The sequence below is a fragment of the Malania oleifera genome, chromosome 10 (assembly GCF_029873635.1).
Source record: "Malania oleifera isolate guangnan ecotype guangnan chromosome 10, ASM2987363v1, whole genome shotgun sequence".
In the NCBI taxonomy this organism is placed as follows: Eukaryota; Viridiplantae; Streptophyta; class Magnoliopsida; order Santalales; family Ximeniaceae; genus Malania; species Malania oleifera.
The window spans coordinates 81,846,348-81,871,928 of NC_080426.1; the positions used below are offsets into that span (position 1 = coordinate 81,846,348).

At 35.0% G+C, this 25,581-nt stretch overlaps 1 protein-coding gene across 2 annotated transcripts in view; it reads right to left on the reverse strand.

The window, feature by feature from the left end:
* Positions 1-25,581, reverse strand: part of LOC131165288 (villin-4-like) — a 70,909-nt gene that overhangs the window by 35,826 nt on the left and 9,502 nt on the right. For both annotated transcript variants that reach the window (XR_009139528.1, XM_058122946.1), the window contains exons 4-14: positions 20,300-20,368; positions 19,966-20,202; positions 19,647-19,824; positions 19,428-19,560; positions 19,014-19,176; positions 18,781-18,928; positions 18,534-18,634; positions 17,608-17,763; positions 7,109-7,177; positions 6,933-7,001; positions 6,704-6,841 (exon numbers count right to left, since the gene is read on the reverse strand). Coding sequence is in view for 1 of the 2 variants with exons in the window: in XM_058122946.1 (XP_057978929.1) it covers positions 6,704-6,841; positions 6,933-7,001; positions 7,109-7,177; positions 17,608-17,763; positions 18,534-18,634; positions 18,781-18,928; positions 19,014-19,176; positions 19,428-19,560; positions 19,647-19,824; positions 19,966-20,202; positions 20,300-20,368 (1,461 nt within the window). In the remaining variant the exon portion in view is untranslated. The remainder of the gene's footprint in view (positions 1-6,703; positions 6,842-6,932; positions 7,002-7,108; positions 7,178-17,607; positions 17,764-18,533; positions 18,635-18,780; positions 18,929-19,013; positions 19,177-19,427; positions 19,561-19,646; positions 19,825-19,965; positions 20,203-20,299; positions 20,369-25,581) is intronic.

Here is a 25,581-nt window from a genome sequence, read left to right on the forward strand (position 1 = left end):
GAACAGGATCTATCCATGGATGGATTATGGATGTAATATTTGTTCCCTTTTCTACTTCTTTCAAGTGCAAAATATAACCCCAAGGAGTTGTTGGTTTTTTCAACCAATTAGGGCCCTCCCTTCACCACCCCCAAGAAAATGGTCAACACAGTCCATAACTATTCCTCAAGCTACAAGACACTTACAAGCCAAAACTTGGATCTAATTCAAAATCATGGTAGAAGGTGTATTGCCCCAAGGAGCTGTTGGTTTTTTCAACCAATTAGGGCCCTCCCTTCACCACCCCCAAGAAAATGGTCAACACAGTCCATAACTATTCCTCAAGCTATAAGACACTTACAAGCCAAAACTTGGATCAAATTCAAAATCATGGTAGAAGGTGTATTGCCCTTGCTCCAGTCATTGAATTGATAAAATAAATACAAAAAAAAAAGGGATTTTTGTTCAAGAATGAAATCTTATTGGGACTGTCCATATCTGGTTCATTCATTCTTTGGAACCATATCACGTCACGAACCTGATGAAATAGTATGAATGAAGACGGTATTTTGTAAATATATAACTTATTTATGTACTGAACCCCACATACGGGAGCTTTGTGCACCGGGCCAACCTTTTTTTATAACTTATTTATTGTAAATTAAGAAAAAATTATGATATTATGGAAGTAATAATTCTAGCATTTATTGCCAGAGTCATTCTAGCTCCAGCAACATTTTTTAATTTTCAATCCATAAAAACACACAATTCAAATGATTAATTTAAATGAAACTTAACTTCTTAGTACTTATCAAAGCTTGAAAATAAAATGAAAACTAAGCAGGTCAATTCCTTGGAACTGTATAAGAGATTTCATCTCATACAGCCAAGGTCTTAAATTTCGATTTCGACTCAAATTTCGAAGCTCCAGAAGTACAGAAATTTTTTACGGAAATTTCGATTTCGATGTCAATTTCAATTTCGATTTGAAAAAGTAACAAAATTCAGTAATAAAGCATGGAATTCTTTGTGAAGCTTTAGAAATGGTTAACAAACATAATAATATAAGTTTAAAATAGTATGTGTATCAAATATATTTAAGATAATGTACATTAAACATATTCAGTTAATACAAATGAAATTCATAAATCATTTAAATATTATTTATTATACAAATAATGATAATTTAGACATGAATGGTTAAATAAAATGTTACTATAAGTTTATTTTTTCATATAATTTCAAAAGCACTTGTAATAATCTTTTGTTCCAACAAAATAAATAAAATAAATAAAGATAGAATTTCACTTCACTCCTAAAATTCTCATTTGAATTCTAAGGAAATTTTATTGTATAGTTAAAATTTTGGCAAGTTTCACTAAAATTTCGAGATTTTGATAAATTTTGGATGATTCATTGAGATTTCGACAAAAATTATGCAAGACGGAAATCGAATGCCATTTCGGTTTCGAGGTGACAGAAATCGGAAATTTAGACAGAAATTTCGAAAATTTCATGGAAATTTAAGACTATGCATACAGCTCACTATCCCATTTTAATATACCACTCAATCAAACTTTTCATGTTGGGTTTCAAGATCAAAGCTATCAACCACTTAGCCATCTCTCCAAGAGAGAAATTCTGGGACATGGGGCATAAGGTGATGATGAAAGTGTTGGTTAAGGAATCCAAAAGGAGGAAAGTAGAAATTCAGACCAGGAAATTAAAACTGAGTTTGGCATAGTTTTTAGATTTCTTAATCTGATAATGCACTTGAATTTGTTTGACTTCAGTCTTTTTGCTTGGTTGAAGGGATTATTAATCAAATATGATGTGTACATACCCCTCAACAAAATGAAGCAACTGAGCAAAATAATAAACATTTTCTTGACATAGCACTGCCTCTACCCTTTAATAAACACATTCGTAAAACCTTATGGACTGATGCACTTCTTACAGCCTATTTTCTCCTAAATAGGGTGCCCTCCAGTGTTCAATGGGACAAATCTCCCTTTCTATCATGTGCTTGATAACTTTGTTCTCTGTTGTGCCTATGTCTTTGGGTTCACATGCTTTGTTCATGTTCCATGTGCTCTATTCATATTCCACGTACCGGCAAAGACAAGTTCTTTCAATGTGCCATTAAATGAGTCTTCATTGGGTGCTCAAGAACTTAAAAACAATATAGATGCTACGATACCCACACTTGTAGAAAATATGTTAGTGTAGATGCTGACTTTTATGACAGAACACCTTACTTCTTTAGTATAGGGTCCTCCTTCAGTCATCAGTCCATCAACGATTATGGGTTCCCCTTGTGTGTTGATCCTCCTGTTCCTACCCTCATCTCTCTAGAAAAAACTTTCCAAATCCTCAATTCTTGACCCAGAGAAACGATTAAAGGAACAACAAAAAGCAAGCACAGGCATCACTACCACCATGCAACAACCTCTTTTGTGCTTCAATATTTCAACTTCTAGATCTAGAATGCGTGATTTAGATTTGCCAAGCACTCACTGAGAAAGTGCTCAAACATGTACTCAACAATCCTTAGTTGCTTAACAAATTGCTCATTATGTTTCAATTCTTCACCTTCCTAGTCCTATGCATTCTCATCCATTTCCTATGTTTCTATCCTTGCATGTTTCTGTCCCTTTCTAGTCCTATACACTCTCATCCATTTCCTATGTTTCTATCCCTTCCTTGCATGTTGACGTGCTAGCTATGCCTGAGTGGAAAGCATGCAATCAATGTAGAAATGGATGCTTTGACCACTTAAGGATATATAACTGAGTGGATCTTCCTCCTAGCAAGGAATTAGTTAGATGTCGTCGATCTACACCATCAAATATCTTCCTAACAGCTCTGTTAAATGACTTAAGGCCTGATTAGTTACCAAGAGTACACCCAAACATACGGTATTGGTTATTTTGATATCTCTTATTCAGGCTTTCCTTGCTAGTATTCCTCCTTATTTCTTGTCTATTGGTATTATGTCTCCTTATTTCTTGTTTATCTTTAGAATACAAGTGAGGGTAGTCAATAGTATTGAGAAGATCATGAGAGACTTTTTTTACTCCAGGATGAAGCAAACTAAAAATCATTTGATTAGTTGGGAGGTTTTTTGTGGGTCGACCAAAAAGGGGGCCTTGGGTCTTGGTAAGTTGGCGTCTAAGAACATTGCATTAATGGGTAAATGGTTGTGGCGAGGCCTGCGTTTTAAATGCCCAAACCATCTAAGTGGCCCCTCCCTTATCTTGGTTTCAACTGGTACTATGCCTAAATTTTTTCGTATATATTCATTTCTTTCTTTATCTCTTAATGTTAAACCACTCATCCACCTTAGCATACGCATCTCAACAACTTTTATTCTTGGTATATATTATTTCTTAGTTGCCTAGCATTCTAAACCAAAAATCATAGCTAGCTTTGAAGTCGCCTTATCAAACTTTCTTTTTAATTTTAAGGGTATTCTACGGTCACACAACACACCTAATGTACTCCTTCATTTTACCCAACCAGTCTTAATTCTATGTACTACATCTTTCTTCAATTTCCCCTTCACCTTGCACAATAGATCCAAGATATCTAAATCTATTAGTGCTATCAATCTCTTGATTATCCACTTTAATCTTCTCCCTGTTGCAACTCCTTTCATTGTTGAAATTACATTTCATATATTCAGTCCTATTCCTACTTATCCTAAACTTTTTAGACTCTAATGTGGCTCTCCAAAGTTCTAGCTTAGATTACACTCCGCTCCTACTATCATCAATTACCACGTTATCATCTGCAAACAACATACACCGAGGGATCTCATCTTGGATATTCCTAGTAATTTCATCAATTACTAAAGTAAACGATAAGAACTCAAAGTAGAACCTTGATGAGCACCTATTGAGATTGGGAACTCTCTAGACTCTCCTCATGCGGTCTTGACGCTAGTCACTACTCTATCATACATATCCTTAATGGCCCCCATATATTTACTACAAACTCCCTTCTTTTATAATATCCACCAAAGCACTTCCCTAGGAACTCTATTATAAGCATTCTCTAGATCAATAAAAACCATGTGCATGTCCTTCTTTTCCCTAATTTTTTCCATTAAACTTCTTAAAAGATAAATAGCTTCTATTGTTGATCTCCCAAACATAAAACCAAATTGATTTTCAAAAATCTTCGTTTCTAATCTTATTCTATGTTCAATTCATCTTTCCCATAATTTCAATCTTAATTCCACGATAGTCATTAGAGTTTTGAATATCGCCTTTGTTTTTATACAAAGGTACTAACGTACTTTTCCTCCATTCTTATGGCATTTTCTTGGTTTTTATAATATTATTGAATAGACTAGTTAACCAAATAATTCCTTTATCCCCAAAACATTTCCAAACTCCAATTGGTATTTAATCTAGTCCTAGAGATTTCCCACTTTTCATCTTTTTTTATTGTCATCTTAACTTCAATGACTCTAATTTTACAAATAAATCTCCAATTTTTAATCTTCTCTTCATTTGTCACTTCCAAGTTCAAATTTTCATTGAACAACTTATCAAAGAATCTCCGCCACCTTTCTTGTCTTCTTCTCTAATTAAGACATTATCATTCAAGTCCTTTACACATTTTACAAAACCCAAATCTTTGCATTTTCTTTATCTAGCTCTAACAAGCTTATAAATGTCTTTTTCTCCTTTTGTATCTAGCTTAGTATATAAAGCATCATAAGCTCCATGTTTAGCTTCATTGATAGTATTTTTAGCATTTTTTCTCTCTTATTTATATTTTTCAATATTTTCTATATTTCTACAATTTTTTCATATCTTATACCAATTTATTTTTGTCCCAACGGCTTTTTGGACTTCTTGATCCCACCACCAACTTTTTTTTCTACCCAAGTATCTTCATTTAAACTCACCTAAAACCTATTTTGTTATCCTTACGCTAGAATTCGCCATTTTATTCCAAACATTATTTGCATCAACCTTATCCCCTATTGTCCGATCACACTCTTTGCTCATTTCATCTTTGAATTTTACTATATTATCTCTCTTCAAGTTCCACAATCTAGTCCTCTTGTGTTGATTTACGCTACTTCTTCTCTTCCATTCTTATATATATATATATATCTAATACTAAGATTCTATGTTGTGTAGTCAAACTTTTACCTGGGATAACTTTACAATCCTTACAAGATAGACGGTCCCTGTTCTTAGTCACAAAGAACTCTATTTGTCAAATATGCATGTGTAACCAAAAATATTTTCAAAACAATCAATAAGGAAAGGGCTTTCCCAAAAGCTAGTGTAGCTCACTTTTTTTTACCATTCTGCAGACACCAAAGGAAACAGAAGTAATGGAGAGGCTTTTTAGCTATGAAAATGTCATAGGCCAAGTTTTGTTACACTACTTATTCAAGAGCTTTAATTGTCAAATGAATTATATTTGAAATCCTTTATGATGTGGATTGTGCAGAGTGTATAAGAAATGTCTATTTCCTGCATTTGCAAACATGAAAGTGTTAAGGTGATTTGAATAAAAAAATATTTTCTTACAAAATTGAGTTTGTAAGCTCTGTTCTGAATTAGTTTTTATTTTAAACCTAAATTGGTTTGAAAAAATTAAAAAAGGGAAGGGAAATTCTTACCTAGGAACATGAAAATTTAAAGAAAAAAGTTTTAGTGATTCACCTAGATCCCTAAAAAGGAATTTACTTTCAAAGAGCCTTGTACCCATGTTGGGTATTCACGTTCGAGGTACTGTCTGTCATCCCTCCAGTTATCAGGCGCAATAGAAACAGCTTGTGAGCACTCTATTAATGAAATATGTGGATTAAATAGGCAATGTTTTCATTAAGGCTTTATCAAGCCTGCCTTCTCTAATGGTTGTAACAAGCTACAGATAGGTAATTCTTATACACCTCTAGATTGAGAGGGAATGTTAGAAAAGAAAATGTTATTTGGGTAATTATGTGGTTTGAATGGGGACATTTTTGTCTCTCGTGCCTTGTTTATTATTAGTTAGTATATAAGATGGCAGACCTGGAGCTCTACATAAGCTCCAGGAAACCGCTGCCTGTTTCTTTCCTCTTATTTTCTTCTTCTCCTCTTCTCTTCTCCCCTCCATCTCTAACTTTAATACAAAAACAAATGAAGCAGCAATCAAAGGGGCAGGAATAATAGGAAGTAATCATAAGCCCTACTTTGCAGTGGTGCAAACATGACTACGAAATGAACTATGGAAAGGAAGTGTGCAGTTCAACTTTGGAACATCAAATAGAACACTTTACTTCTAGTACTAAAACAATATTTCCATCTCTTTCTAATCACATCACATTTACTAACTTCAAATAGTCAATATTCTAATATGCTCCAATTTCCAATGAATTTAATTAGAAAAAACATATTTTTAGAATATCCATTTCCTCTTTGATTTCATGTTATCCTGATAACATTGGGACAGCAATATACTAACAAAACCAATTTCCAAGCATAAAATGTCAAATATAAGTGCAAAATCTGAAGGTGAGAAAAATAATAAACATATTTGTATTCTTCTTTCTGATTAATTGACTTTAAGTCAAGAATAATAAAATGTCTCCACCATTAATTCCAAGTTTAAAATGCCATTATCAATGGCCAAACGAAAAAAGGGATATTTATCCATATTTAATGAGTTCAGCAACCATATAATTGGTGAGGCAAAAACTTGAAACAGGACCTACCGGTTCAACTTGAATTGCCTGCATATTATCAGGTCCAGTACCCTGAACACGAAATAATGCAATACCATCTTCTTTATATGTTTCATCAGGAATTTCCTTTCCAGCAATGTAACTCTTATAACCTTGACTAAGACCACCCTGAAGAATTTGATATAAAGACAAACATTAAATGAAAACAACTTACTTTCTCAATCAAAAAGTCTTCCTTAGAATTCAAACCTCGACAAACCTTATAAACAATAAAACTCTGGAAGATTGAGAAGAACTGAATTGGTTCATTTCCTTCATAAATGCGTGCCTACAAGTCCAAATTGCTGATTTTATCAAGAACAAAATAAACATAAAACAGACAAATAATACAATAATAATAATGATGGAAACAAACCATAATCTAAGGAAAACTACCTGTGCAGGCAAAAACTTCAACGATTCAATCATCTTGCTTGCCAGTGAAGTAGCTGAAGCTCTTTCTTCCTATATTCAATGACAAACACAGCGTAAGTAAATAAACTTATAGTTATGCAAGATGAACACACCATGCACTCTGTCTTGAGAAATCAAGAGAAACAATTTGTCTTGAACACACTCTTGATAATGTGAGAGAACAAGACCACATGAGAGAGAGAGTGGGGGAGGGAGGGAGAGAAAGAGAGAAGCTTTCCAATATTTTATAATATTAATCTATCTCCAAATTATTACTTATTGTTTTGCCAATAAAAAACTACAAGAAGCAAGAAAATCCAATACGATTAGCCCTAACCAAATGGTAACATGTTAGAAAGTCAAATTTTCTTTCTAAATGCTAAAAAAATTTTCAAGTATAAAAAATTAAAAATGAGTAAGAAATTTTATAATATGGAGCATTTTAATCCTTTGTTGCATGTAGATTGTAGAACCTCTTCTTATTCCAGATTCTGCAATTCTTTCTGAAGTCTTTCAGATGCAGAAATGAGCTTTATAATTACCAGGTTCTGAGATTCTTCATTAGTATTTGGGCTTCATCTAATCTTCACATAATCTTTTTAAACAAATTAATATATGGATATAAGGAAAGGGAGAGAACACAATCAAATCTTCACATAACTATTATCCTCATAAACTGTCACCATTGTCAACTTACAGTATCTTCTCAAAATGATACAGGTTCTCAACTTCCCACGTGAGTTCATTACACAGTTGGCAAGCACAAAGGTCCTAAGTAAGAAACTTAGTTTACTGCCAAAACAACAACAACAACCAAGCCTTTTAAGTCCCGCCAGGTGGGTTTAGCTACATGAATCCCCCTCTGCCATTCTACACAATCTAGAGCAATAACCACTTGATTGTTGGAGTGCTGTTAGATCCTCACTACTCACTCCAAGTTTTATCTTAGGTCTACCCCTCCCCTTCTACTGCCACTAAAATTAGCTAGCTCTCTGCCTCTAAAATTAACTAGCTCTCTCCTCCTCATTGATATGTTATTTGGCCTATGTCACAAGCGCCCAAACCATCCTAACTACCCTACTTCATCTTATGTTATTCATTTTGGCATTGTGAGAATTAAAGGAAGAAGAAGAAAAATAGATGATGGGGAGTCAGCATCAACAATGCATGATTGGTCAAGCTCAAAGAAAGAGAGATGTAAGGAGGGAAATAAGATACGCAAGCTTGAGAAATCAGTGAGGGATTTCTTGTGGTCGATTGCAGGAGAGAGTCAAAGAGATCACTTTGTAGGTTGGAAGATGCAGGCTTGAGAAATTAATGAGGGATTTCTTGTGGTCGAAGGGGGGAGAGAGTCAAAGAGATCACCTTGTAGGTTGGGAGACTATATAGGTCTAAAAGGGAAGGAGGCCTGGGTCTTAGTAATTTAGTGTCCAAAAACATTTCCTTGGTGGGTAAATGGTTATGGCACTTTCCTTTAGAATCTAATTCTCTTTGGTATAAGGTAATTCATAGTAAATTTAGTCTACTGCATAACGGATGGGATGCTAAAGTTGGGGTTAATACAACTCATGTGAATCCTTGGAAGTTTATATCTCAGATTTATGATTGTTTCATTCCTTAAACCACTACCTGGTGGGTAACAGGGAGCAAATTCGTTTCTGGGAGGACCTTTGGTTGGGGGAGAGATGCCATTGGCTATTGCTTTTCCCTGTCTTTATCAAGTCTCTATTCTTCATGACCCTATTTCTGATTTTTTTCTTTTTTTCTTTTTTTACTTTTGCAAGGGGATAGTTTCTCTTGGAATTTTCATTTTGGGAGAAATCTCAACCATAGAGAGATTGGTGAGTTGACTATTTTAGCCAGTTTGCTTGATTCTCTTCACATTAATTTGGGGAACAATAAAAGGGTTTGGAGCTCAGATCCTTCTACGGATTTCTCTCGTAAATCTTTTTTCTCTTATTTGACTCACAAGCCTAATGAGGATCCTTTTGGTTTGTACTCTTTGATTTGGAAAGCTAAAGCTCCATCAAAAATAAAAGCTTTTATTTGGAATCCGGTACTTGATAGAAATAATACTAGTGTTGCACTTTAATAGAGAAGGCCTAATAAGGCCCTACCACTAGATGTTTGTGTCCTTTGTTTAAGTAGCAGGGAGACTTGCTCACATTTGTTTCTTCGTTGCCCCTTTAATTGGGTTGTATGGAATAAATTATTTGGTATGCCATGAAGACTGGACTTGTCCCTCCATTTTGAAGGCTTTTTGCTCTATCACTTTTTAGAGGTTTTGGAAAAGGAAAGGAAAGGAAGCTTTGTGGTGATGCACTATTATGGCTGTTATTTGGTGTGTTTGGTTGGAGAAAAACGCCAGAATTTTCGAAGGGGTGGCCACAGCTAATAATTTGGTTTGGAGTAGAGCGGTTTATCTTGTGTCTTTGTGGGTGTCAGCTAATGGCTGTTTTTGTCATGTTTTTCTGGAGACCTGCAGCGGGACTGGTAGGCTCTGCTTCATTGAGTTGGCTTTCAGATTATGATGATCTCCTGGCGTAACTTTTTTTTTTGTGTGTTAAAGGGAGGATTTCTTATGTTCCCAGCTTTTCTTTCTTTTCCACTTTTTTTCTTTTGTTGTACATTCTTATCTCTTCTAATAAATTTCTGTTTATCAAAAAAATAATAATAAGATATACCCCTTCACACCTGCGCCTAGACATATGCCTTTAATCATATATAACTAGCACGGTGCTTCTCTGTTTCACTAATGAATGTTCTTAATTACAAACAATCTATAAAATGGTTGACAGTGTCCTTCTGTCCACTCTCCAGTAGGCACCATTCCTATCCTTCTTCCATGACCTTCTCATCTGATACCTTTGTTCCCCTCTCTACATTATAACACCAAATATGAACTGAAATTTACATTTTATTCAAGGCAATAGTAAATTCTACTCCACTGGCTTTGCCTCTTAAAATCTAGGGGATGCATGGATGAAGGGAAGTGGTCAAGAGCACACTGATCTATACCTTAAAAACTAGTAAATTTTATCAGTTTCCAATACTAATCATGATGCAATTCTCCTTAAGACCAGTTTAAAGGTAAGAAAATAAGACATTTCTATCTTTCTTGTATCTATGAAGCTCTCTATGTATTATCAAATCAAAGGGAAATATGTGACTCACAAAGGCATTAGATGGAGCATTAAAATGAAGATTGTAGCTTGGCCATTTCACCTTCCACTCCCCCTTTCTGAGTGTGTTACTCAATTCATGAACTTTACCATACATCCTACGCAAAATGGTGAAAATGCAATATAGCCAAGATACAGTATAGTTCCTTAATTAACAACCTCCTTATCAAATCACTATTTCAATTGCTCATTATCTTTTTCATATTGCACTTCAAAGTTATTATTTTATCTTCAACTTGCATTTTTGAATGGCTCTTTCTCAACCCAATCTAAAGTAACCCTATGTGTCGGGGAAAAGAAAATCACATATAGCCTATCAAAAATATAATAAATAAAGAAAGAAAAAAGGAAACCAACTCAATAAGTGCAACAAGCATTGCCAAAAAAAAGGTACAACATAAAACTTGGTTCTCTCAAACAATTATAGACAAGTTGAACGTGAGAGGCTATTTATAACTAAGTAAAAGATAACTACAAAGATTCTAGAATGCATCACAAGGCATCTGCTACTGAAATTACAAAGATTCTACCTAAAGCTTATATCCCTTCCCAAAAATTTGGGTTGACAGCTACTGCATCTGGATGAGGAACTGTCTCTTGAAGGAAGAAATTTATACAGGATAGAACATGAGAAATGTGACATGAAATTCAGTTGGTCTCTCAAGCAGAAGTAGGCCAAAGAATGTGGAGGTTTTGAAATTAAGACACACTCCAATAATTTAGTTGATAGATATAAGGCAAAAATTGTGAGAGGCATTTCCTCATCCAAAGTTCTTACTAAAACCAAAATTTGTCTCCCGCCTACAAAAGCAGATTGAAAACTAGATATAGTATCATATAAAACCTCCCTTGACCTATCAGCAAGAAGCTTAGCGATAATCTTATAAACATTATCAAACATCCAGGTCTAAAATCCTAAAATTTTGGTTCTAATACGAAACAAATCCCACAAAGGATCTACTTTGTAGTCCTTACAAAATTTCTATCTTGCTCCTTTTAACTGGTTTCCAACACTTACGTTTGGAAACAAAACCCAGAAACAACCAGAATATTTCAAAATTTAGATCAAAAGCACTACTTTATTTTAATGTAGTCCTCTCCCAACCTTTAAGCATATGGCCCAGCCACTGGAACCATACAATTTTCAGAAAACTCCAACAGCATATTTCCTGCAATTTCAGCAACATCGCGTGCCTTGAAATATTGGCATCTATCAAGAGCATTGATCCATGATGACCAATAACTCTCCTATCTTTACAAAACCCTCTTATCAACAAATTAACTGATCTTCGTTCTCTCACACAACTCAGTGTAGCAGCATTACTTTCATTTATTACATTTGCTTCAACGACTGGAATAAGGTGGGAATGGAATAGCTATTGCAAGGTTTTCAACAGCAGCCCCAACCATTTAAAGGATTTTTGGGGTGATAACACCATTACACAGCGCTGCATCAATGGGGAAAAAAAAAGCCACCGCCGTAGTGGGCTTTACAGGCTACTACCAAAATATGAAACAAACACTAAGGCTGTTATGAGATCAGTATGGCCTCTATAAGACTATTATAACCAAAAAAAATTATTTTTCTTATTTTTTACACTTCTCTTCTTATTTTCTGTCATTTTCCTTTCATAAATCAATCTCAATCAGCCATGAAGAGAGGAACTAAAGTTTATAATAAGGATGATAACGATACAGAACTAATTATTTTTTGTAATAATGACAAGATGTGCATTAATAAAAAGATATGAACAATATTTGTTTTAAAGCTAGGTATATATTGTTTGCCCACAATCCAGTAGCTCAAAATTTTAGGTAGTTGTTATTACCATGGCATGAAAACCATGGTTACTCGTGTGTCCCTCTGTCTTGCTGTCCAAACTTGTATGTTTGTGAAAAAATTATGAAACTTGTATGTTTGTTATTCCCAACAGTGGTGCTATTCATTGTTTGTTTTTACCACTCCACGTGCAATTTGGCTGTATATGCCCAGGAGTGTTAAGGTCGATGTAGACAGTTTGCCCACAACCTAATAGCTTAAGCTTTTAGGTAAAGTGGTTCCTAAGACGTTTATTCATAACTTTACTTTATTTTGATAAATTAGTATTTTAATGTTCTTTTCCTATATTGTTCAACTTCAACTTTATTTTCTTTCATAATTTTCATTAACTTCAAGTGGTTAACAAAATTATTTTTTTAATGATAATTTTATGATTGTAATGTTGCAATTTTAAAACTTAGGTTATATAAATTAAATTGTTAGTCTAAATTTAGAGAATTTTTATTTTAAGATATAAAATAATAGCACATGTTTAATTTGTTGCATTTTTAAGGACCTAACAGATTAATGGAGTATCATATTATAAGCTAACGTATTTTGTTTCATTAATTTATCAGACATATATTTTATGAAAGTAAAAAGAAATATAATTTTTCAGGGAAGAAATTGAATTGGCAGCTGGCGTGAGAAGGTTCATTACCTGGCCTCTTTATGGTGTGTTGGTTTCGGTTGTTTTAAGGGAGTTAGTTTTCCAGAGGTTCAGCCAGAATGGAGGAATCTTCTGCTCTGACTATTATTTTTTTCCAGTTTTTTTTATTAGTTTAATTTTTCAGGATTATTCCAGAATTTAGACAGGAGAAGTCTTTTTCTAACAGATTAATAGAGTATCATATTATAAGCTAACGTATTTTGTTTCATTAATTTATCAGACATATATTTAATGAAAGTAAAAAAGAAATATAATTTTTCAGGGAGGAAATTGAATTGGCAGCTGGTGTGAGAAGGTTCATTACGTGGCCTCTTTATGGTGTGTTGGTTTCGGTTGTTTTAAGGGAGTTAGTTTTCCAGAGGTTCAGCCAGAATGGAGGAATCTTCTGCTCTGACTATTATTTTTTTCCAGCTTTTTTTATTAGTTTAATTTTTCAGGATTATTTCAGAATTTAGACAGAAGTCTTTTTCTCCTTCTTGTAAATTTTCCTCTTATCAATGAAACCTCTTCTTTTGTTATTAAATAATTTTTTCTGTTAATGGCAGTTTAAAACCTATGAAAATTTATTACTGTTACTAAAACAATGTTGGTATGTTGAACCAAGGGATTCAACACACATTTAAATATTTTTTATAAGGACTTAAAAAATGCAAATATACCAACGTAGATAAGGTTGTGCATGCTTGAAAAGAAAATACACAAACATTACACCCACTTCCTGCTATTAACACCTGCTTCTCCCGCTTTATGCTATGCCCATTACTGTTTTCTTTTTCTTCTTGATATTAAAAAAAATATTAATAAAAGGACAGATTTCATTAATAGGAGAAGAATTTTAAAAAGGGGAATAGGATTCCTGAAAAAATTCTGGAACAACCGAACAAACCAGAAGGAAAAAACTAAAAAACAACGAAGAAAGAAAAGGAAAAATCAAGTCAAAGATTCCTCCGACACTGAACTTCTAGAAAGCTTACTCCCCTGAAAAACCACCAAACCCCACACACCAGAAAGAGGCCATGTACTGAATCTTTTCCCAACCCAACTGCCAAATTCAATTTCGTCCCTGAAAAGATCAGTGCATTAAGCTCCAACCATAACCACCACAACACTGCAAAAATGACACAATTCCATTGCGCAGCCCTACCCTCTCCGCTTCCAAACCCACAAATGAAGTAGCCAACAATTCCTCCACCAATACAAGACAAACTGACAAAACCAACTTCCTCCCCAAAACACCAAATAACTGATTCCAAAGTCTCCAAGCTCCCCTTCCTAACCCACAAATGAAGTAGCCAGTAATTCCTCCACCAATACAAGACAAACTGGTAAACCAAGAAGAAGAAGTACAAGACAAACTGGCAAACGAAGAAGAAGAAGAAGAAGAAGAAATAGAAGAAGACCAGAACAAATATTCATGGCAGACAGCAAGCCAAGGAAAAAATCTTCTGGTGAAAATTGATGCTTTGATATCATGAATGAGAGAGCTTGTCAACAGCTTATTATTATTAGACATGAACTTGATGTGTTATAAATAGATAAGGACAAGCTTAGCAAAGACATCAAATTCAACTTGTACATATCTACATCACTGTATTGCCTCATCAGTCAAACACATAATAAACAAAAATTCAAGTTCCTTCATCCCATGGTCAGTGAGTCAACAATTCCAAGTAGAGAAGAGAAACTAGTGAAATACTGAGAGAGTTCAGGGCACCATTGCCATCTGGTCCTTCATTTATCTTCTAACAATGGATTCCCATCTTAAAATGATTTTGAGCTCTTTAGGCATTATAAGGCAGCTTTCTCCAAAAAGTGAGTCACCTCAATAGACATGTCAGCCATAAAAAAGAGCTACAATAAGGAATCACTTTGGTTATGTTTGGTTAATAGAATAGAATAAGGTGGGAACAAAATAGAAATTCTGTGGGAACATAATAATTTACAAGAAAGCCACTCATGCAAAAGTTTGTGTTATCTCATCCTCATGGAATTGGATAGGAATAGAGATAATCATGGTGAAATTCACAATAAATTCCTTGTCTATTCTATGTTATGGATTAATAAGGAATTTCACATTGCAAACAGCTTTATGTGACAAACACTTTTTCTTTTCTAAGCCATCAAGCCCCTAAACTATGAGCTATTACAAGGAATAGACATTTCACAAACCAAACCTTACCTCAATTCTTAATTGTCATCCAAAGCTTACGAGAAAAACATACTTTTGTGGTAAACACATAAATGTTATTCCTTCCAACATGGAATAGGATGGGAATATTCCAATCTTTAAAGTTGGCAATAATAATTCCTTATCAGTTTCATGTTATGGATTAATAAAGATTTTTTTACTTACCATTTTCTTTATGACAACAACACTTTTTCTTTTCTAGGCTATCAAGTCCCTAAAATCCGATAATTCTACTCCTAGAAACAGACCAATGTTACCTAGAACTGGAATGTTCTGGTTCATAGAACGGGAATAGGATCATAGTACAGCAGATGCTCTAAAATGTGGAACTTAGGGGTATAATTAATTAGATGTATTGATGAAAAAAGTGTAATGGCACTAGTATATTTTGGAGAGGATGCTGAGATGTTACTAAATCTAGAAGAGATTTTCTGTTGTGGAATAGATTAATAATGACAGAAATAGAATTAAAATGTGATGATTCCCTACCTTACCTAATAAAAAGTTATGTTGTGAGAAAAATATTGAACTAAAACCTTGTCTTGTTAGATTTAGCATTCCAGAATGAATATGTACCATGTTTTTGGAACATTTGTACCAATACATGGTTCACTAGGGTGTTAGCATTTTCTGGTAACTATGGGATAGACATTTCACAAACCAAGCATAACCTTAATTCTTAATTGTCAGTCAATCTTACAAGTCTTACAAGTGGAACTATTTTTGTAACAAACACACAGGTGAAGCCTGTCAATGCTTCAAGAACTAGGGTTCTGAGGAGTAAAGACAAAGTTTATGGTAAGTCTTTGGGGTTCAAATAAGTTTCCTCTCTATCTCTCCCCATAGTGTTCTGCTTGGGTTGTTAAATTTCTTCTCCCTTTCTTCAGCTGGAAGTTCTTAGTATCCAGTTTCAATAAAATGGATCTTACCTGTTAGTGAAAAAAAACAACAGAAAGTGAGCCACATGATTCACATCAAAGTGATGGGCACTGAATGTGGCAACTGGGAAGCACAAAACGTCAAGATGTTAGCGTTATGAACTTCAGAACACAAATTCCAGTGAGTGGTTCTCTCTCCAAACCAGCAGTTTTATGTTAATAAATATGCTTCTTGTGTGCATTTCTAATGAGATAAGCAAATACCAAATAAAATTTGATTAGGAAAGAAGACTCATAGAAAGCTAATGGAGTGTATGCATTAATAATTTTGTTTCAGCAATACCATGAATTAAAGCATAAACTGATACACCCAAACCCACTTATAGTATAGTACTCCTATGCCTTATAATGCAATATGCTAAATAAATCATAAAATAAAACAGTGCATGAGAGGATATAACTAAGACACATGCCAAAGCTTCAGTGTTCCCTATTTTCAATGATGTACATCAAAGGTCCCCCTGATCTCTGGTATGAAACTGCTTAACCAGTATTGAGTGCTTTCCCGACATGGAATAGGATTGTCAATAGACATACTCATGGTGAAAATTCCTATCGTGAAATTTGGAAATAATAATTCCTTGTCTATTCCATGCCATAGATTAATAAAGATTCCTGAATGCCATTTGCTTTATAATGACAACACTTTTTTTCTTTTCTAAGCTATCAAGACCCTAAATTGTAATCATTTTATTCCTAGGAATAGATATTTCATGAACCAAGGGTAACCTCATTCTTAATTGACCAAAAGTTTGCTAGTGGAACATATTTTTTTCACAAACACAAAGGCAAAGTCTGCCAATATTTCAAGAACTAGAATTCTGAAGAGTGAGGAAAAAGTTTATGGCAAGTCTTTTTTGTTCACATGGTTCTTATACACCCTCTGTTCGTAGTCTAAAACTGCATTTTTTTTTTTATGCAAATAACTTTTCTGTCCCTTTCTCTCCATAGTATTCTCTTTCGGTGGTTAAATTCATTCTTTCCTTATTCAGTAAGAAGCCTTTTGTATCCAGTTTCTCTTTTAAAAAAATTAATCTTACTTTTCGGTAAAATAAATAAATAAAAAAATAATAAAAAAAAATCAACAACAACAAAAAATAACCAAGCGAATCAAAGTGATGATTATTGAATATGGCAACAGCGAAGCAGAAACCATCAAAGACGTTAGTGTTGACAGACTTCGTAACACAAATTTTGAAGTGTGTGTTTCTCTCTCCAAACCAGCAGTTTTATGTTAGTAATTACACTTATTATGCGCATTTTTATGAAAATAAGCAATGGCCAAATAAAGTGTGATCATAAACAAGATTTGAAGACAGCTAATGGAGTATATGCAAAAATTATTTCATTTCAGTAACACCTTGAATTAAAACATAAACTGATAAACCTAAACCTAGTTATAACCTTCCTATGCTTTATAATGCAACATGGCAAATAAAATCATAAATATGACACTGCATTTGAGGATATAGCTAAGACACGGGCCAAAGCTTCAATATTTCCTTTTTTCACCGTTACACATCAAAATTCCCCTAGTCTCGTATAGAATTGTTCAGGAAGCATTATGCGCTTTTCCATTATCACTTATAAACACTTCTTATAATGTTAACTATTTAAAAGGTATTAGGTGATGCATTATATGCACAACAGAAAAAGTTAGCAGCAAGAAAACTAAAACACACACCTCAACACTCATCTTCCCAAACCATGTCCCTATAAGGTATTCCTCTTTGTCTTCTCCAGAATATGAATACTGGAATATATAGCAATCTCCACTGTAAAACTTTGATTGATCAGAAGCTGAAAGGAGAGTCTTCACCTCGCCATTTACACGCCAAACCTGTGCAACCATGGTAAACTATCATGAGTAACAGGAGTTTTCAATCTCAAACAAGACTCATTTATCTGTCCATAAAATGAGTAGAGAAGATACAGCTACTAGGATATCTGGTCCTAAGTAGGACACACATATTCTGAAAAGATTTAGGAAGCATTTCATAATTTCAGGAGCACTGATATCATTAGAATTGTATTTGAAACAGATATAAAACATGCTTCCAGACATTAGCATGTGTTCTATGGATAATTTTCATGATATTGCTCATAGATTTATTCACTTAATCCCCAGGAGTTCCTATTTAGTTTCTCAATTCCCAAAAATTTCTGTGACTTCCAAATTCATTTTGCTAAAGCTTCCATAAACTATTGTCAGTTTCTCCTTCAAGCCTCCATATGTTCTGGGATCGCATTTCTTGACTCTGCTTCCCATGCCTTCTCCTGCTTCCAGTTTGCACTCTGGTTACCATGGAGAGAAAATGAGGTTGGTGGAGCTTCAAAGAGAGAGCAAATTAAAAGATGGCAGTTGTCCCCAGGAAAATAAACGAAATGAGATCTTCCAACAAAATTGAAGGATTTCTCCTCTAATCGGAAAAGAAAGTGGGGATTTACAAACCCACAAAACTAAATAAAAAGGAAACAAATAATAGTGTCAGATAAACCACCCTGACCACACTCAAGAGCCTTAAACCTATGTACATTTGCTCAGTCAACATAGAATGATATTGAGATGTATTTTGCAAGGTTAACACAGATACAACTATCATACATCACCTGAAGATTCCCAGTGCAATCAATATATGGTTGAGGTTCCTCTTTAGCAGGAGCAGCTTTCAAGAGCCCTTTCACATTAACCCCTTGACGTTTTAGAAGTGCTACAAAATGGTGAAGAAATAACAACAATCAAAAGTAAAAACAACAACAGCAAGACCAACAATAATAATAATAATAATAATAATAAAAAAATAGAATTTCCGAATTACGGGAAAGTACTAAAAAGCAAAATATTTCAAATACTAACCAGCAACCTTGCCTCTACCATCCTCAGAGACTGCTACATCAGTTGCCTGAGGCCAAGAATCAAACTTTGACCGAAACATCACAGTCTCAAAACCCTCAATTACACGGATTATGTGAGATTTTGGTCGATCAAGACCACGAACTAACTCCTATTACAATAAATGGCACATGAGTGAGTGAGAATGTGAACCCAGTTTAACGATCTGAAATTGATAAGAAAGCATTAAATAGTACTTCTGCAGCTCCACTTGCACTTTTTCTTTCATCGAGAGAGCTATTTCTCCCCATCCACACAAACACTTCTACACCACAATCTAGAAGAAAGCATTTATTTGTGTCTAGCAGTTCCCTTTTCAAAGAATCAGCCTCAACAGCTTCTGCATGCCCCTTCTCAACACTTGAAAGGGAAATTCAATTTTTGTCAGAGCAGAGACATATAAAGATGCCACTGTCCATCTCAACAGAAGCTTCATCATACTCAAAATTTATACTCAAAAAGTTTAATTTTAGCTTTCTGAAATGCATAAAATAAGAATAAATAATGAAATATACTAGCTTAAGATTTAGCATAAAACTCCAACGTACTGGTAACAGGAGAAATATAAGAAGTATTTATGGCAGCAATCAGAGTAAGCCAGTAAATATTACCGAAGCAACCTAGCAGGAGGAGAATCAACTGCCTTATCATCATCATTTGCTGATTTCCTAGGGAGAGGAGCAAATCCACCAAAGAAACCCCAGAATTCTCCACTTTCAGGATCAGCCATCAATTTTCCATCCTCTACATGGAAGAAGCAGTTTCCAAACTCAAAAAAATATGATTCCATGCTAATGATGTTTAATCTTTTGAAATAATCATCCACTTACCAACAGCAGCTACCTCACATTTTCCATTATGATAAGTATCTTTAATGTACTGAACAACTTCCAGTGCTTTAGCTCTCTCTTGAATAGATGAGTTGGAACCATTAAATTGAAAGATTTTAGACTTGGTATCTAAAATAAAAATGTCATCATGATTGAGAGATGATCGAGCAAAAGGAACCTGAGCCCAACACAAAAGGAAAGTTAGCAAACACCAGAGAAAAAAAATACAAAATAACAAAAATAATTTTAAAACAAAAAAAAACAAAAAAAAAAAAGTATAAACTACTCATCACCAGCACAAAAATGTACACGAACTCGCCTCTTTTACATGGACTACATGTTTTCCTTTACAAACATATAAACGTGTCTTATGCTCTTCAGCCTCAGCATGCCTGAATCCAGATGAAACACCACCTTCTTGAGGTATAATACATGGTTTGAAATATGAAAGAAATTTCTCAGTTTCATGGCCCTGGACTTCACGATACTGGACAGCACGCCCTCCAAGAGCAGCATCCAATTCAACTGTCTTGACGGCTGCAGTACCAGCTTCATCCTATTTAAACAGATTCATCACCATCAAAATTACAAATTTATGATAAGGGACTAGGATAAAATTTCACACAAAGATGGATGAGGACAAGGACACTTACCTGAGAAGTATCTGTACCAAGCCAATAATGGATATCATGACGTAATCCACCACTTTTTAACGCAATTGTCTGCACAAATAAAGGTGGTGAATACAGAATCATTATTGAAATTTAAGAAGTACCAAATATCATGGGATGCTGATGCTAATTAGGAAGTAATATTACTCAACTGAACCCTTAGAAATTTATTCATCAGATCTCTAAGTTCTCTTTTCTTGGTTCAAATATAAAGTGGGGAATGGGTCACAAATCCAATATTGGGAAGATATTTGGAGACGATGAGCTTTTCTTGGTAGCTTTTCCTAGTCTTTATGGCCTCGTTAGTCTTCATAATGCTCCAGTTGCTAGTTTTTTTATTAAAGAGCTTTTTCATTTCTCTTTCATTTCTTAGGGATCTAATGATTGAGAGATCAAGACATTACCTTGCTTCTTATTGTTTTGAATTATTTTCAGCTTTCCTCTAGAAGCAATTGTTGGACTTGGACTTTGCATGGTTCTCAAGTTTATTCCTGCACATCTTTCAATTCTCAAATTATTCAGTCTCCTACCCCTTTTCCATTAGTAAGTCACATTTGGAAAGCTAAGGATCCTTCTAAGGTGTTAATGGTTATTTTAGTCTATTAGTATTATTATTAAGTGTGTTAGTGTTATGTTAATTAGTGAGAGTTAGTAAGGGTATTATTGTCATTAGAATGTATTTGATTTGTATATAAATAGAGGGAGAGACCAATCTTTGAGTAAAGTCATTCATTTAATCAAAATCTGAACATGGTATCAAAGCATGATCCAACCTAAACCCCATCACACTTGGCTGCCGCCGGAAAACAACCTCCCATTGCTGCCTTCTCAAAACCACCACAGCTGTTCATTATTTCACAAAACCAACCATATAGCCAAAACAGAACCCTCTGAACCATAATCCTAGAAACTCCCATTATCGGAAACCTCTCGATGCACTGGCCGACTGTCGGCAATCCCAACCCCACACGCCAGCAGGTGAAAGTGATTTCGGCCACTTTTTTCTGATTTTCCCTCTAGCATGTTCAGAGACCATATTACCAAGCTATTGAGCATGTTTTTGGCTCAATGATCCAACCTTTTTCGACCATGAGCTCGTTATAATCTGTTAGCTGTTGTTCAGTGTTTGTAAAAGCTTTTTGTGAGTTTCTTGGAGCAGCAGCAGTGTTCATAAGTTGATTTGTGAGACGGTGGCAGTGTTATGTCAATTTGTAGATGGTTCACCTCGTTTGTGTTTGTTTCAGTGGTTCACTTTGTTTGTGGTTGTCCCAATTAGTTTTGGTTGTTCTTCTTGTTTGACAGTGGTGTGGCTGCTGGTTCAGTGTTGGGATGGAGTCTATGAATCCCAAAAACATGATTCCTTCATTGCTGCCACAGATAACAACTGAAAAGTTAAATGGAAAGAATTATGTTTAGTGGTCTAAGGTTGTTTAGGTTTATTTAAAAAGACTAGGAAAATTTGACCACTTGCTCCAATCTGGTCCTTCTTATGAGAAGAGAAGAGAAGTGTGGATTCAGGAAGATGCCTTGCCTTGATTGTTTCCCTCTTGTGGAATTCGATGGAGCCTCAAAGTGCACGGATGTGCATGCATCTAGATACTTGCAAAGAGATTTAGGATTATGCCAAGCTTCTATACTCTAGTAACATTATAGATAGGAGCATTACAAATTATTTTGGAGAGATGAAATGTATTCATGAGGAGCTTAACATCATGCAACCTATAACTGTCAATGTTTGTGAGATGAAGCATCAGAGGGAGAACATGACATTTCCTCGAGTTCTAGCAGGTTTGAAACCCGAGTTGAGGCAATACGGTCCCTGATTACGCGTCAAAGATACGTAGTTAGGCATTTAAATTCATGCATTAAAGATTATAATTTTAATTAAATGCCTGATTATGTCCATTATTTTAATCAGTGAGCTCATTTGATAATTTTTAGATAATTATCTTATTTTTGTCGAAAATTTACGAGCATTTGTGTTTTATTATTGTAGGATAATTTTTGAAAATTAAAGCCGAAATTAAAATGTGCATGTGTCGTGCGTGAGAGAAATCGAGCCATGCATGCGTGAGCTTGAGCCCGTGAAGAGGCCATGCACTTCTCGTGGAGCTGATGCAAATTGGAAGCCGTTTGTGCTTGTGTGTGAGAAGACTACGTGGGCTTCATGCACATGAATTCGTGTCATGCAATGAAAAGTGGGCCGCAATCCAAGTTCGAAATTCGCTAGGAGACAGCCTGAACACATTTTGGTATTTTAATCATAACTCTCTCATCTGATATCGGATTGTTCTGATTCAAGTGGCATTTATTGGAAAGCTTACAAAAATATCTACAATTTATCCTGAAATAGCCTTTTGCTAATTCAGACGTTTACGGGGTCAAAATCGGGCTTGAAGTTGCTGCGTTAGGCCGTGTGCAGTGCTTAAGGAAAAAAAGTAGTCTTGGGCCACCAAAAAATAGGCCCATGCGCCTATCTCAAGAGGAGACACTGCTAAGGCAAAATATTAGAGGGGGAATAGGGTATTTTATGAAAGAAGAGGGTTTATTGGGAGGAGGAGAGCAGCGTGAGGCGGCAGTGCGCAGGACAGCAGAGGACTCTCGACCTCTCTCAGATTTTCGGCTCTCTCTCTCTCTACCTTGTTTCTTTGTTTTTTCCTTTGCTTTATTGTTTTTAAATACATTGTTTAAGTTTATTTTTATTCAAACTTTTGTTCAAGTTTAATTTTTGTTTAAGCCATTGTTTAAGTTTAGTTTATTTTTATTTGAGCCATCATTGAAGTTTAAGTTTAATTTATTTTTGTTTGAATCTATTTTCGGATTAAGTACTATTTTTGTTTAAGTTATTGATTGGGTTAGGTTTATTTTCTTTGAGTAAATGTTTAATTAAGGATTTTATGGTTGAATGTTTAATTTGAGTAATAAAGTTTTCATCTTTGGTCTTTTGTCCGAAATTTCAAACGTAGGATTTATTTCTTTGTCTAAATGTTTAAACATAGGATTGTTTTACTCATTTAATTTTGTTATCGTTTTTTTTTTAGTGTGTGAATGGATCATTGAGTAGAAATATTAGTTGTGTTGATTTTTCCATCGTCTATTTACCGTTACTCGTTTCTTGTCATTTATTTTATGCGTGTTAGGTTCTTAGTTTATGTTATGCGTTATTTTTAATTTAGTCACAAACTCTCAAAAATCCAGAATTACGAATCTGAACTGTGTTCAGTAAACCTTTCTTTTCTTATTTTCTTTTGGAATTACACAAAGTTTGGAATTAAACTGCATTCCCTGAGGAGACGATCTGGTCCTCGGGCTAATTATTACACGAATGAACTCCTATACTTGGGATAGCTTCCAAGCTGCTCATTTTTAGAGTGTGTCGGTCCCAAATACTTAATAATGCAGAGTTGCCATCATTTGTTGATGTTTATTCTCGAGTCCTTGTGCTTCCTTTTAGCACATATTCTCCTATTCTTGCATCTAGCTCCGAGAGGACAGCCTTTGCCACGTGTGGTTCTAGTTCTCTACCAAACAATCGTAGAAATTATTGAAGTGGTTTGAGCTAACGTGGTGGAAGATGTGGCCAAGAGAGAGGCACTCCCCGCTAGTGCGCTTATTGTGGACAAGGTAATCATACTATTAAGCAATGTTGGGATCTTCATGATAGACCTTCACATGTTGCCAATGCAGCCACCACTGACTCCACACCTTTAAAGCCAAGTGGGGGGCAACGTATTGTGTCTATGTCAGAAGAAAAGTAGCCCAAGTTCCAGCTGTATCAAGCATTACAACAAGCTTCTCTTCCCATTGCTTATCCTGTCCAAATAGGTAATCCCATAGCATGTTGGGTTATAGACTTATCCTGTCCAAATAGGTAATCCCATAGCATGTTGGGTTATAGACTCCACTACCACTAATCATTTCATAAGTACACCTAATTTCTTTTCTACTCTTTAGTAACCTAAAAACTTACCTTGTGTTACTCTTGCTGATGGATCCACCACTGTTGTTAAGGGAATTGGGACAGTAAATCTCACTTCTTCTATTTCTCTTCCTACAATTTTGTATATTCCAAAGTTTTCTTTAAACCTCATGTCCTTTAGCAGGATTACCAAATCCATGAATTGGTCAATAACATTCTTCCCTAATTTTTTGGTTATTCAAAATTTGAAGACCAAGAAGACGATTGGCGAAGGGCATGAAGCTAGTGGACTCTATCACTTTGAGCCACTATCTCCTTCTACTGCCTGCACTGCTGCTGCCACACCTCTCCAAATACATTGTTGCCTTGGTCATCCTTAATTGGAAAAGTTGAAACGTCTAGTTCCTGATTTGAGTTCTATGTCTAGTCTTGCCTGTGAGCCTTGTCAGTTGGGAAAGCATCATCGTGTCTCTTTTGCTTCCTAAGTCAATAAACACTACAAGCCCTTTCATGTTAGTCCATCTAGATGTTTGGGGTCCTAGTAGAGTTGTGTCCAAGTTGGGTTTCTAGTACTTTGTAACCTTTGTGAATGATTATTCAAGGATGACTTGGCTATATTTAATAAAAGATCGTTCTAAGTTATTTCACATATTTTGTGCCTTTTGTTCTGAAATAAAACTCAATTTGGTTTGCCAATTTGAATACTTCGGAGTGATAATGCTAAGGAGTATTTCAACATTCAATTCATTACTTATATGACTCAATGGTATTGTTCATCAATCATCTTGTGCCCACACTCCTCGACAAAATAAGGTTGCAAAGAGGAAAAATAGACATATCCTTGAAATCACTCACACCTTAATTTATAAAATACATGTACCTAAAGTGTTTTGGAGTGATGTTGTACTTACTGCATTCTATTACCAACAAGACGCCATCCTTTGTTCTTAATGGTAAAATTCCCCACTCCATTCTCTTTCCAAATTCACCTCTATCATCTCTACCTTCTCATATATTTGTGAGTGTGTCATTCTTTCCTCAACTAATTCCCACGATGGATAAGTAGGATCCTCGTGTTACAAAATGTGTCTTTCTGGGCTACTCATATACTCAAAAGGGATATTGTTGTTATAATCCTATGCTGCATCGCTTCTTTATTTCCACAGATGTTATTACCTTCTTTGAGTCTACACCTTACTACACTCAATCCTCGGGTGCTTCTAATCTCAACGAGTCTCTTCCTCTACCTAATCTTCCCAACTCTAGTTTGTTGTCCTCACCCAATCAACCACCTATGTCTCCATGTAGTTTGAGTCCTCATCATCTCAATCCTCCTAATTTGTAG